General features: G+C 50.8%; 1 protein-coding gene across 1 annotated transcript; it reads right to left on the bottom strand.

The window, feature by feature from the left end:
- Positions 1-361: 361 nt before the first annotated feature.
- Positions 362-14,501, bottom strand: VSIG10L (V-set and immunoglobulin domain containing 10 like). Its single transcript, XM_040252214.1, has 10 exons — positions 14,279-14,501; positions 13,365-14,198; positions 12,669-12,962; positions 12,236-12,520; positions 10,774-11,028; positions 10,093-10,371; positions 9,391-9,684; positions 2,956-3,069; positions 2,621-2,775; positions 362-2,140 (listed from the first exon to the last, which is right to left on the bottom strand). Exons 1-10 carry the CDS (start codon positions 14,316-14,318, stop codon positions 2,081-2,083), a joined length of 2,610 nt encoding a protein of 869 aa, XP_040108148.1. The 5' UTR covers positions 14,319-14,501; the 3' UTR covers positions 362-2,080.
- Between the last annotated feature and the right edge of the window lie 348 nt (positions 14,502-14,849).

Raw genomic sequence — 14,849 nt, 5'->3', positions numbered from 1 at the left:
CAGCGTCACTTCTGCTCTCCCCTCTCTCTTTGGTAGATTTGGAATTGACCTATTTACGGAGGTGGCCCCTGATTGGCTGAAGCTACTCGGCATAGCCCGTTTCCCACTGTGACTGGTTCAGAGGTGGGCACATGGCCCAGCCAGGCTAATGACAGAAGGAACACCAGAGCAGTGTGGATTTCCCAGGAAGAGCTCGCTCTTCTGTTGGGATAATGTGGCTCAATGGTATGAAGTCAAGATCTGCAGATGTCTATTCTCCATCACATGGAGAGATCTTGGGGCTATGGGGATAGCACTGGTGGGGAAGACAATACATGGAGGCTGCGAGTGATAGAAACACCATGGAATGCAGAGTGGAAAGTCTAGAGAAACTGAGTCCAGGATGACATCATTTGAACAACTGGATCAAAATTTACCTGGTGCCTACCTTCACTTACATAAGCAATAAAGTCCAATGTATGTTTAAACCAACTCATGTTAGGTTTTTCAATTTCTAGTGATTACAAAAGAAATGAAAATTCTCACTGACAGAAGAGATGTAGAGGTTCCAGGACTCCAGCCATCACCTTTCTAAAAAGATCCAAGGTCTCTATTTTCCAAAGGCCTCTTTCACACCAAACTTTAGCCAGAATGGCTCACATCCTTTCCTCCCCTGAGATAGATATTGTTGCCTATGCTTTAGTTATTTGTTTACAATTTCATCTTTGCCCACCTTCCATGACACAGACTAAGACATTTGGTTTCCCAGCCTCCCTCACAGTGATATGGCCAGCTTTTGGTCAATGAGACTTAAGGGAAGTTTGCTATCAGGCTTCCAGGAAATTTTCACCTCATTCATGTGAGGAAAGGAACCCTGCTCCGTTCCTTTTGTCATTAGATACAGTTGTGTGAAGATGTGATGCCTGGAGCTGCAGCAGCCATCTTGTTATTTGAGACAATATGCTAACACACTGAGGGTAGCAAAGCAGAAGGATACAAAGAAACCAAATACTTGATGGTGTCACTAAGTTGTTGAGCCACACTGAAACTACCTACCTCCATATTTCTTTCCCTCATTTATTACTTATAGCCAAAATAATCTTCATTGATGCACTCTTTACATTTCCAGTGAGAAACTCAGTTGGAAAAGGAAGTCATCCTGCTGGGGAGAGCAGCAACAAGCCCTGAATTTCACTGGCCCCAGACATTTGATCAGATGACAAATACTTATGGATGTTTTTGTGCCAAACTCTGTGTTAAATGCTGGTGGTAACAACATGGTCTCTACCTTTGTGTAACTCTCAGTTTAGAGAGGAAGTCAGAGGTTAAACAAGTAATTACATATTTACATACAAGAAGCAGGAAGTTCAGAGCCTCTAGGACCTAATTCATAGCCAAGACAGGTTTGGGTCATGGGTTAGAGAAGGGTCCTCTAAGATGATAACATTTCCCTTTATACTTGAAATATTAATGATGCAGAGCAAAGAATCCTGCTCCAGGTGCAGTAAACTCTAGAAGCAAAGGCCTGGTGGCAAACTAAAGTATGAAGAAGAGAAGCAGGGGTGAAATTTCTGGAAGGGGAGGTTATAGAGGCCAACAGAGGCCAAACCACAAGGCTTCAAAGGTCCCAATGAGGAGCTTGGACAATATCTGAAGGGCAATGGGCAGCCCTAGAAGGGCTTAAAGAGAAGAGGTATGTGATCTGATTTGAGATGAAGATTCTGGGAACTGGATGGGGCGTAGCCTGGAGGAGGCAAACATCGATATAGGAAGACCTTTCCAGAGAATGAGGCAGGGCACCCTCTCCAGCTCCCAGCCGCACAGCACACCCTGCCCGGCCGCCACAGACCCTTGCCCGCTTGAAGGATGTACAAACCACACTGTTCGGTTAGCAGGAGTCCCTCCCAGCCATGGAGTCCCATCTCGTTAGTTGCATGAATACAGGGAGAATCTTCCTGGGTGCTGAGAGAGGGCGACGGGAAGTCCCACTTTCCAGGTCAAACCATCAATCACAGTGGGACAGGAAGTCCCTGACTGCTACGAAGGCGAAACAGGAAGTCCCGCCCCCCAAGTCCTGCACAGAGCGAGCCACTCGGCCGACTCACACCTGTGTAGCCGTCCGAACGGTTTTGGGGTCCCCACCTGGAGGCATGCCGGTGGCCTAGAAGAAAGAAGAGGGACGGGGAACAAGCACAAGAGTTACCCTGGATGTGACATAACTCACCCTTTCCCAGCGCTAGCTTGCACCATTCCAAAATTAGCTGAGTTCCCTCCATTTGCAAGGGGGAAAAAAGGTCTACTCACCCTTGGGAGAAATAAGGCATGCTACAACTCAAATTTTATGGGGAAGAGATGGTCTATCCCACTTCAGAGAGAAAATGGAAGTTTCCCAATTTTTATGGAAATGAATGAAGGCATTTTGGGAAAATTGGAATTTCATGCATATATATATATAATGGAAAGTCCTGTCCAACTTCTGTGTATCAAAAAAGAAAAAAAAGAGAGAGAGAGAGGGAAAATCTATCAACTTTCTGAACCAACAAAAAAAGCTGGAGGAAGAGAATTCTGACCATCTCCTCTGCCTGACTAAAACACAAAAATTTCCACCCCCATTCTAGGACCCTGGGGCACCCATACTCACTGGGTGGGCCCTGATTGGGCTAGGGTTCTCCAGTGGTACTTTGAGGGGCAGAGGCTGTGGGGTGTGCACTGGGGTCAAGCTCTGCACCTTCTTTTCCTGTTGGGGGACTACAGGGGTCCATGTGCCGGGTTGCTTCTTTTTCTTATGCACCTCTCCTGGGCAAGGGAGGAGGAAGAGAAACAGGAACACTTGATTGGCTGTACCCACATGCCCATTCAGTCAATGGCAAAGGAAGCTGGGCTGAAGGTGGATTAAATAGACTGGAGGTAACTGCTGCTGATTGGTTCAGAGGCTAAACCAGTGGGACTCTTTCCAGGGGTGGGTTCCCCACTTACTTCGAAAGCGGCACAGACAGCAGATGCACAGGAGGAGAAGAGCTGCCAGGAGCGCCAGGCCTAGTAGGGACCCCAGAACGATGCCAGCGATGGCCCCGGGGCCCAGGGTGGGACCTGGAAGAAACCAAGAGAAAGGGAATAAGGGGAAAGGAACCAAAGCTGGACCTGTTTCCTGAGCCTTCTGCTTCAACCCTCTGCTCGTCAGAACCCAGGAATCTAAGACCCCTTACACCCTCAGTTCATTAAACGTTTCCTGAATGACTGTAGTATGTCTGGCATTCTGTCAGGTGGTGAAGATCCATTGGTGAGCAAACCAAGATACCCGCTTTCCTGTGGGTTGATATTAATATTAGGAGAGAAATCAGAAACAAATGTGTAAATAGATAACATAATTACAGATTGTGTTCAGAAGAAAAAATAAATGTGCTATGAGAGAAATTTGCTTTTGATGTCTCTGCTTTCCGGAGCAAAAGCAGACACATCACTTTGCTGGCAAAGGTCCCTACAGTCAAAGCTCTAGTTTTTCTAGTTGTCATGTACAGATGTGAGAACTGGACCAGAAAGAAGGCTGAGCACCAAAGGATTGATGCTTCTAAATTGTGCTAGAGAAGACTCTTGAGAGTCCCTTGCACTTCAAGGAGATCAAACCAGTCAATTCTAAAGGAAATCAACACTGAATATGCATTGGAAGGACTGCTGCTGAAACTAAAGTGGTAATCCTTTGGCCACCTGATGTGAAGAGCCTACTCATCGGGAAAGACCCTGATGCTGGGAAAGATTGAAGGCAAAAGGAGAAGGGGGTGGCAGAGGATGAGATGGATGGATGGCATCAATCAATACAATGGACATGAACTTGAGCAAACTCCTGGGGATAGTGAAGGACGGGAGTCTGGCATGCTGTAATCCATGCTGTTGCGTCAGACACGACTTAGCCACTGAACAACAACAAAAGATAGAAATAATGGAAGAGGAGGTGACATTTTAAAAAGTTGGTGAGGGAAGGTCCTCGAGGAAGTAACATTTGAGCAAAGACCTGGGGAATAGGGAGCCAGGCATGCTAAACAGGGGGACAAGGGTGTTCCAAGCAGAGGGAACAGAAAATGCAAAGACTCAGAAGCAGGAAAGAGTTATCTATATTCAATGAAGGCCAGTGTGGGTGGAGGATATGGAATGAAGGTGGAAGAGGTAAGGGTTGAGGTTAGAGGGATTAAGAGCGGCCAGAGCCTGGGCATGAAAGGCTTTTAAGCAAGGCAGCAGCAACATGGTCTGATTTGCATAACTTTGGCATCTACTTGGAGGATGGACTGTAGGCTGGCAAGAGGGGGCATAAAGACACCAAGAAAATGGCTACAGCAGTCCAGGCGAGAGAGGACTGTGGTGCCTGATCAGAGTGTAGAAGTGAAGATGGAAAGAAGCAGTTGATTAAGAAAGCACTTTGGAATAGAATTTGTACCCTGCTCTTGTGTGAAAATTGTATAAATTTTAATTACGTTGGATTGGCTCATAGTGCTTTTCAGATCTACTATATCCTTCTACTTTTCTGTCTATACATTCTATTAATTTTTAAGTGTGATATTGAAAGTCCAGCTAAATATCTTAATTTATCTACTTAGAAAATAATTGCAATATATAGTTGAACTACGTGTAACTTTGTTCTGTATTTTCGAAGTCTCCGGTAAATGTATTATCATACTTTCATGATTTAAAAAATAAAAAATTTAAAACTCAAAAAAAAAAAAAGCATTTTGGAAGGAAGTGATGGGACTCTGGAGATATTTGGGATATTACAGGTGATGTCAGCATGTGGGTGGTACCATTTTCCAGGACAGAAAGACTGGAGAGTTGACAGGAGCTGGGTAGGAAGGGTATAGTTTGGAGAAACATCAAGAGGTTTATTTTGGACATGTAAAGTCTGAAATGTCAGTTGGACATTCAAAGTGAAGATGACAAGTAGGGAGGTGGCTTTTCAAGTCTGCAGTTCAGAGGTCTGGGCTGGAGATCAGATATTTGAGCGTCATCTGAGTATTGATGATATTTAAGGCAGTGAGAGTGGAAAGGCCACACTGGGGAGAAATATAGGTGGAGAAGAGAGCTACGGAAGGACGCATCCAGTACTTAGACGCTGGGAGTATTCGCGACTACTGAAAGCCCCACGCTTCACAGCTAGAGAGTCTGCGCACTGCCACGAAAGATCCTGGGCAATGCAAAGAAGGTCCTGTGTGTTACAACTAAGACCGATGCAGCTAACTAAATCAATAAAAATTTTGAAAAGGAAGTTGGAGAGTGTTACTAATTGTCTCCTCCCCCAAAAGATAATAGTACCCGTGAACATGACTTTACTTGGAAATACAGTCTTTACGGATGTAATCAAGTCAAGATGATATGCAAAGACTTCATTTCCAAATAAGGTCACACAGCTATGTATCTACATTTTTCCCAGCATCACTACTCTGGCCCTTTGGGGTCATTAATAAGTGAAATAAGGGTTTCCTGAACACAAGCCCTGACATACCTTGACAGCTGATCTGACAACTGAGACAGTTTCAAAGTAACTAACAGGCAGGATACGCTGGACAAAGGGATGACTCACTTCCCAGGTGAGATGGAGTGGACAGCGTGAGATCTCATCGCACTACTCAGGCATGCAATTTAAAACTTCAGTTCAGTTCAGTTCAGTCGCTCAGTTGTGTCCAACTCTTTGCAACCCCATGAATTGCTGCAGCACGTCAGGCCTCCCTGTCCATCACCACCTCCCGGAGTTCACTCAAACTCATGTCCATCGAGTCCGTGATGCCATCCAGCCATCTCATCCTCTGTTGTCCCCTTCTTCTCCTGCCCCCAATCCCTCCCAGTATCAAAATCTTTTCCAGTGAGTCAACTCTTAGCATGAAGTGGCCAAAATATTGGAGCTTCAGCTTTAGCATCAGTCCTCCCAAAGAACACCCAGGACTGATCTTTAGAATGGACTGGTTGGATCTCCTTGCAGTCCAAGGGACTCTCAAGAGTCTTTTCCAACACCACAGTTCAAAAGCATCCTTTGGCACTCAGCTTTCTTCACAGTCCAACTCCCACATCCATACATGACTACTGGAAAAACCATAGCCTTGACTAGACGGACCTTTGTTGGCAAAGTAATGTTTCTGCTTTTCAATATGCTATATAGGTTGGTCATAACTTTCCTTCCAAGGAGTAAGTGTCTTTTAATTTCATGGCTGCAATCACCATCTGCAGTAATTTTGGAGCCCAAAAAGATAAAGTCTGACACTGTTTCCACTATTTCCCCATCTATATCCAATGAAGTGATGGGACCAGATGCCATGATCTTCATTTTCTGAATGTTGAGCTTTAAGCCAACTTTTTCACTCTCCTCTTTCACTTTCATCAACAGGTTTTTTAGTTCCTCTTCACTTTCTGCCATAAGGGTGGTGTCATCTGCATATCTGAGGTCATTGATATTTCTCCTGGCAATCTTGATTCCAGCTTGTGTTTCTTCCAGTCCAGCGTTTCTGATGATGTACTCTGCATATAAGTTAAATACGCAGGGTGCTAATATATAGCCTTGACGTACTCCTTTTCTTATTTGGAACCAGTCTGTTGTTCCATGTCCAGTTCTAACTGTTGCTTTCTGACCTGCATATAGGTTTCTCAAGAGGCAGGTCAGGTGGTCTGGTATTCCCATCTCTTTCAGAATCCAAGAAACACCTGGGGTAAGAGGCAAATTTGGCCTTGGAATACGGAATGAAGTAGGGCAAAGGCTAATAGAGTTTTGCCAAGAGAACGCGCTGGTCATAGCAAACACCCTCTGCCAACAACACAAGAGAAGACATGGTCACAACACATGGTCAACACCGAAATCAGACTGATTATGTTCTTTGCAACCAAAGATGGAGAAGCTCTATACAGTCAGCAAAAACAAGAATGGGAGCTGACTGTGGCTCAGATCATGAACTCCTTATTGCCAAATTCAGACTTAAATTGAAGAAAGTAGGGAAAGCCACTAGACCATTCAGGTATGACCTAAATCAAATTCCTTATGATTATACAGTGGAAGTGGGAAATAGATTTAAGGGACTAGATCTGACAGAGTGCCTGATGAACTATGGATTGAGGTTCGTGACATTGTACAGGAGACAGGGATCAAGACCATTCCCATGGAAAGAAATGCAAAAAAGCAAAATGGCTGTCTGGGGAGGCCTTACAAATAGCTGTGAAAAGAAGAGAGGCGAAAAGCAAAGGAGAAATGGAAAGATATAAACATCTGAATTCAGAGTTCCAAAGAATAGCAAGGAGAGATAAGAAAGCCTTCCTCAGTGATCAAGGCAAAGAAATAGAGGAAAACAACAGAATGGGAAAGACTAGAGATCTCTTCAAGAAAATTAGAGATACTAAGGGAACATTTCATGCAAAGATGGGCTCGATAAAGGACAGCAATGGTATGGACCTAATAGAAGCAGAAAATATTAAGAAGAGGTGGCAAGAATACACAGAAGAACTGTACAAAAAAGATCTTCACGACCAAGATAATCACGATGGTGTAATCACTCACCTAGAGCCAGACATCCTGGAATGTGAAGTCAAGTGGGCCTTAGAAAGTATCACTATGAACAAAGCTAGTGGAGGTGATGGAATTCCAGTTGAGCTATTTCAAATCCTGGAAGATGATGCTGTGAAAGTGCTGCACTCAATATGCCAGCAAATTTGGAAAACTCAGCAGTGGCCACAGGACTGGAAAAGGTCAGTTTTCATTCCAATCCCAAAGAAAGGCAATGCCAAAGAATGCTCAAACTACCGCACAATTGCACTCATCTCACACACTAGTAAAGTAATGCTCAAAATTCTCCAAGCCAGGCTTCAGCAATACGGGAACCGTGAACTTCAAGATGCTCAAGCTGGTTTTAGAAAAGGCAGAGGAACCCGAGATCAAATTGCCAACACCTGCTGGATCATTGAAAAAGCAAGAGAGTTCCAGAAAAACATCTATTTCTGCTTTATTGACTATGCTAAAGCCTTTGACTGTGTGGATCACAATAAACTGTGGAAAATTCTGAAACAGATGGGAATACCAGACTACCTGACCTGCCTCTTGAGAAACCTATTATGAATCGTTTATTTCTGAGATTTTCCATTGAATATTTTAAGACCACGGCTGACCCCTGGTAACTGAAACTTTGGAAATAAAAACTGAGGATAAAGGGGCTACTGTATCTTTTGCAGGGGGGAGCACAATTCAACCAATGAAGTCAAGATGAGATCATGAGGGTGGGTCCTCATCGGATATGACTTGTGTCCTTACAGGAAGACAGAGACACATACAGGGCGGAGGAAGAGACTGTGAGAGGCTGGAAGCAGAGGCTGGAGTAATGCCAAGGATTAACAGTCACTATCAGAAGATAGAGGGTCCCTGGTGGCTCAGCTGGTACAGAATCCACTTGCAATATGGGAGACCTGGGTCTGATCTCTGGGTTGGGAAGATCCCCTGGCGAAGGGAACAGTACCCACTCCAGTATTCTGGCCTGGAAAATTCCATGGCGTATATAGTCCATGGGGTCACAAAGAGTCGGACACGACTGAGGGACTGTCACTTTCGCTTTATCAGAAGCTGCTGCTGCTGCTGCTGCTAAGTCGCTTCAGTGGTGTCCAACTCTGTGCGACCACAGAGACAGCAGCCCACCGGGCTCCCCCATCCCTGGGACTCTCCAGGCAAGAACACTGGAGTGGGTTGCCATTTCCTTCTCCAATGCTTGAAAGTGAAAAGTGAAAGTGAAATCACTCAGTGGTGTCTGACTCTTAGTGACACCATGGACTGCAGCCAACCAGGCTCCTCCGTCCATTGGATTTTCCAGGCAAGAGGATTCTTCGTAGAATCTCAGAGGCAGGGACTTCCCTGGGGTCCTGCGGTTAAGAATCTGCCTTCCAATGCATGGGATGTGGGTTCGCTCCCTCCCTGGGGAACTAAGATACAACGTACTTTGGGGCAACTAAGCCTGTGGGCTTCAATGAAGCCCCAGTGCAGTCAAAATTTTTAAATTAATTAAAAAAAAGAATCTGCCTTATTCAGATGGGATGTGCGGTTCGATCCCTGGTCAGAGGAGATAAGATCCTACAGGCCACAGGCAGCTAAGCTCCGTGGGTCACAACTAAAGAAGAGCGCACATGCTTTAGAGCCCAGGTTCCACAAGAGAAGCTCGTGCACCGCAAGGAACACAGTACAGGAAAAACAAAACCAAAAAACAACTCAACAATCTCAGAGGCAGCCTGACCCTGCACAGACTCCTGGCTTCCAGAGTTGGCAGAGAATTCATTTCTGTTGTTTCCAGCCACACAATTCAAGGTACCTAATTACGGCAACCCCAGGAAACTAACGCAGAGGAAGAAGGAAGATCCAACTTAAAGAGACTTGAGATGGGGAAGTCCAGGAGAAAGGCTCTAACTCACCGGCCTGGTAGATCTGGCTTTGGGAGGGCATCCCTGGCTGGCCCCCCAGGGTGGGCAGGATACGAAAGACCCAGGTCCTGGGATTCTGAAGAGGGAGGGGGACCACAGCTGAACGCTCCCGAGGCCCCAGGATGAGCAGGGAGACCCAGTCTGAGGCGATGGCTCTGCCCGGGTCAGGGCCCTCCACCTGTGCCTGGATCTGGAAACGGCTGATCAGGGCCCCGCGCTCCACATCCCAAGTCAGCACTGCTGCGTCCCGGGTTCTCTGCAGCCTCCACGAGGAGATGGACGGTCCTGGGGGGGTGAGGGGGGTCAAGGTGGAAGCTGGATCCACCGGTCCAAGAGGGAGAGGAACAGGGGTCACAGACCTGGACTCCTAAGTCCTAGAAGCAGAGGGTCTGGAGACCCCAACTCCTGGATCTAAGAAAGGAAGAGACTGGGGGCCTGGACTCTTGGGTCTGAGGAAGCAAGGGTCTGAGGGTTCCCTGGAAGAAGTGACTGGGGTCCATGATTCCCTGAGGGATCAGGGATCTGAGGGTGGGAATCCTAGGGTCTGGGGTTGGAGGAGGCCCAGGACCAAGATTTGTGTCTGAGGGAGGAGGGGCTGGGGGTCTGGAGCCCTAGGTCTGAGGGAGGAACTGGCTGGAATCCCAGTCTCCTGGGTTTGGGAGAAGAGCGGTTCTGGGAAAAGGTGGGACTCACCAATGAGGGTGATCTTGTCGACCCCAGCACCCAGTGCCCCACTGCACAACACGGAGTAATTTCCCAGGTCCCGATCCAGGCTGAAGTTGCCAATGAGAAGTCTCCGCCCATCCTCGGTGAGCCGCAGGCGTCCCCCGCCTCCTGGGGCCAGGGGCCGCCCTTCCCGGGCCCAGGATGCTCGGGAAGGTGGGGGACAGCCAGACGCCTGCAGCGCTACCTCTGCCTCTCCGGACCGTGTCTCCTCTACGATCGGGTGAAGCAGGACATTTCGGGGGGCCTCTGCAGGCGGAAGAAACCCGAGGAAGACAGTCAAAGAAGGAGTCCTGCGCCCTTTGGTGAATCTAATAGGGTACCTTAGCCACAAGAGGAAGATCTGCCCTTTCACTCTCTCCCTCATTCATTCGTCTGACTTTCTTAACGAGGACTTATGAAGTACGTGCAACAGACCAGGTTATATTATTCTCAACCATTTGTTGCTCTGAACACCTGGGAAAGTGTCAGTTCTCTTGGTGGGTCCAGGGAAGAAATTTTGGACCGGCCCCTGCTTGAGGTATAGAGAAAACCTCCGAACATCTGTAGGGTTAAAAAGAGAGGAAATCCCCCTCCCTCGAGTCCTGAAGGACCAAAGCAGTACCCGCTCCTCCTCGGGGAAAACAGTAAGGCAATCCCACAGGCTCTCACCCGGGGTGACAGTGCACGTGCGCGTGGTCACCAGGTGGCGAGCAAGGCAAGTGACGGAGACGCCGCTGAGCCGGGGGTGGGCGGGGACCACTGCCTGGAGCACAGAGGACGCCAGTCCCTCCTGGATGCCTTCTGGGAGACCCTGGAACTTCAGGGAGGCGGCAGGGGCCCCGCCGGGCCACGAGCAGCGGAAGCGGAGGCTGCGATCCCCAGGACCCCCTTCGACTGAGCACTGAGGGGACCCAGGGGGCAGATCTGTGGAGGAAAGGGAGAGATCAAGGGGTCAGTCGGCTCTGTGTCCGTTCTGTCCCCAACCCCTTCACTCCTCTTCTTCACCTGACCCCGCCCAGTAGGCACTGACCCCGCCCATTCTCCTGTAAACCCCTCTCGCTTTCGGCAACTCCAGGGCTAAGTGGATAGCCCCACTACCTGTCCCGGATTGCCTAAGAAGCTTCATCTTGCCACTCTGATTCTTTTCCTTCCGCTCGTAGCCCCGCCCCCTTTTCTAGCTCCACCCCTTCCACCAGGGTCTCGGCCCTCTCTTTGACCCTTCCCTTTTGTTGACACCCCTGCCCTTCCTACTGGGCCCTGCCCCTTTTCTAAAACGATCCTGTCCCTTTCTAGAATGAATTCGTCCCTTCCTCTTATGACTCCGTCCCCTTTCCCAGGTAACTTCTTTTCCTGATCCCAGTTACTGGCCCAAGCAACTTAGGCCCTTTCCTATCTCCTGCTGGTGGTGCTGCTGCTAAGTCGCTTCAGTCGTGTCTGACTGTGCGACCCCATAGACGGCAGCCCACCAGGCTTCCCTGTCCCTGGGATTCTCCAGGCAAGAACACTGGAGTGGATTGCCATTTCCTTCTCCAATGCACTAAAGTGAAAAGTGAAAGTGAAGTCGCTCAGTCGTGTCCGACACTTAGCGACCCCATGGACTGCAGCCTACCAGGCTCCTCTGTCCATGGGATTTTCCAGGCAAGAGTACTACTTTTTGTCATTTACTTTGTTGTTCAGTCGCTCAGTCGTGTCGGACTATTTGCGGGCCCATGGACCGCGGCTCACCAGGCTTTCCTGTCCTTCACTGTCTCCCGGAGTTTGTTCAAACTCATGTCCATTGAGTCGGTGATGCCATCCAATCATCTCATCCTCTGTTGCTCCCTTCTCCTCCTACCTTCAACCTTTCCCAGCATCAGGGTCTTTTGCGATTTATATCCGCTGCTTGATTTGTAGAGATTGCCCCTTGCCCAGAAGTCCCCGCCCTCTCGGTGCTGACCCAGGCCCTTCTCCTCGCCATCCTTGCTCCTCTCCTTCTCCTGGGCACCCCTGTTCCTCTACAGAGATCTCCACCCCTCCCTGCCGGCCCCGCCCCTCCACGAGTCCCAGCCGCTCGCTGGTACCGCCCCTTCTCCCGGGCATCCCCGCCCCTCCTTGGTGGCCCCGCCCCCGCACCCTGCCCAGCCTAGCTCACCGGCCACCGTGAGGTTCAGCAGCGAGCGGCGGCGGCTGCTGGTGCGCGGGTTCCTGGCGATACAGGCATAGGCGCCGGCGTGGCCGGGCTGGACCGCGGGCAGCAGGAGGCGAGGGCCGGCGGGCACGGCGGCTTCGGTGGGGTCGGCCAGACTCCAGGTGATGTCGGCCGGTGGCCGCGAGGCAGCGGTGCAGCTCAGAGTCACGTTGCTGCCCGCGGTGACATACTGGGCGGGGTTGGCATCGCGGTTCGAGGAGACAGTGATGACCGGCAGATCCGGGCCATCTAGGCAGAGGAAGGGGGTTGAAACCGCGAAGGTCACGGTCATCTGGGGCCGCTCCAGGATTTCCGAAGACGGGACAACCTCCCTAGGGACTCCAGGAGCCTAAGCCCTCAGATCCCTGTCCCCGACCGGAGGCGTTCCCCCACTCACAGAAAACACTGACGTCGGCCGAGGCCTCTGTGTGGCCGAAGGGGCTGTGGACGCGGCAGGTGTACCGGGCGTGGTCGCTGCGCACCGGACGCGCGATGAGAAGCTGGTCACCCTCTGCGCGGATCCGCAGTGGCTCTGCTCCCGCAGACTCCACTGTATCCAGGGCACGTCCGTCTTGTGTCCAGCTCAGCTCCCCGCGACCCGGTCCCCACCCCATGCAGCGCAGCCGGAGCTCCGCTGCTCCTTCCTGGGTCTCCGGAGCCTTGGGCTGCATGGACAGCTTGGGCAGGGGCTCTGGGGAGGGGGCACGGGCTCAGGACTAGGCTCTCAGCCCCTGCTGCCTTTAGGTCCGAGACCGGGTCCCTGCCACCTCTTACACCCAAGACCTGGCCCAGCTGAGTCCCCGTCTAAGCCCTCCTCTTAGCCCCAGGAATCCTCTTCTCACAGACTGAGTCCCCAACTCTCTCCTCTCCGGGACTCAGGAGTCAGTGCCCCCAGGAGTTTTGGTCCCCAGGTCCAACTTCCCTCAAGCGTTGGCCTTGACCCCCAGCTCCTCTTCTGCCTCTTCCCAACCCAGGAGTCCTCTCCCTTGTCTAGGAACCCCTTGCTCTATGGAGGACACAGCCACAGAACAGTGGTAACCTGCCCACCAGCAGGCCCCTGCAGTCAGCAATCTGGAGTTCAGAGCCCACTTACCATATACACCCACCGTGAACTCCCGGATCTGCCGGGAGACCCCAGCCCGGATGACCTCTGCTGTGTAGACCCCAGCATCTTTCAGCTGAGCAGAGGTGAGCTCCAGGCCCCCTTGGGCTTGGTCAAATCGTAGGCGGTCTCGGTAAGTGGGGTCCAGGCTAGTCAGAGGGGCCCCTGCCCCCAGGCCCCCCGCTGCTAACACCTTGGAACCCCGGCGCCAAACCACCAGAGGAGGTGAGGGGCCAGGGCTGGGGACTGGAACCAGCCGGAGCTGGATGGTGGTCCCCACCAGGACTGCAAGAGGCTCCCCCGCCTGAGGAGGGAAGCTTGTCCCCACATGGGCCTCTGAGGACACTTTAGAACCCAGGCTCTGGGCAGAGAACTCAAGATCCCCATCCTTAGGGGAGTATTTTGAAGCTGGGGCCTCCACAGAGACTTTAGTATCAGGGAAGTGAGCAGAAATGCTGGAAGCTGGGGTTTTAACAGACAAGGAAGGCTCCCGGCTTGGGGCAGCAACTTGCAAACCCGAAGTGTCAGGAGATACATTGGAACTAGGGATTCCAGAGAAGGGTTCCAGATTCAGATTTTCGCTCTGAGCAGAAATATTGGACTCAAAGGAATCGTTCAAATTCAGCCCCTTGGGAGACCATTCGGAAAGTGGGGTATCCGTGGAGACTTTTGAGCCTGTCGTCTGATCTGGGAATTTCCAGCTGGGGAGATTGGTGGAAGGAACTTTCGAATCCGGGCCCTGGGAAGAGTTTTCTGGGTCTGAGGAGAGACTGGTTCTCTGAATTTCAGAAGAGGCTTGGAAGGCAAGGACCTCTACTCCGGAGGCTGCAGAGGAGAGAAGAGGAGGGTGCTGCTGGGCTGCAGAAAAGGGGGCTGGTGGGGAACCAGCTCAGCCGGGGGCTTACCTAGGAGCAGGAGGAGCTGCAGAGCCCGTGAGGTGTCCATGGTGCTGGCCGCACCCGCGAGGATACTGGCGCAAGACCCAGGGCCTGCACTGATCCCTCTGGGGCTGGACAAGTCTGACAGGACTGGTAGCTTCCTGGGCGGGGAAGAAAGACAGATGTAGTGGGAGGTGCCAGGATCCCCCACCCGGATCTGGTGGCTGAGCCACCAACCCCACCCAATTTGTCATCAGCTAGTCCCAGCTTGGGGCGGGGTACCTAACCTGACCCCTGCACTCCCCACTTGCCGGGGCTCCGGGGTTGGGGTAGGGTAGATGGTGAGAGTGGAATCCCAGCTGGAAACTTAGTAGCAAGGTTGTGGAGAGGAGTAGGGGAGTGAAGCCAGGAAGACTGCCTGGAGGAGGGTGAGGCGTGCTTTCAGAGAGCCCCCCTCTTAATGGCTGTGGTCTTCTTCCCCTGCAGCCTCCTGGCCTCCGGTCCACTCTGTCCTGCCAGGCCTCAAATACCCCCGGTCTGATCCTGCTCCTCTGCTCTCCATGGTCCCTTTTTGCCCTCAGGGCTGTTTTGAGTGGCT

This window comes from Oryx dammah, unplaced genomic scaffold, assembly GCF_014754425.2.
Source record: "Oryx dammah isolate SB20612 unplaced genomic scaffold, SCBI_Odam_1.1 HiC_scaffold_13, whole genome shotgun sequence".
Lineage (NCBI taxonomy): Eukaryota > Metazoa > Chordata > Mammalia > Artiodactyla > Bovidae > Oryx > Oryx dammah.
Note: the sequence above shows the minus strand (reverse complement) of the source record. Positions and strands in the feature narration are given on the sequence as shown.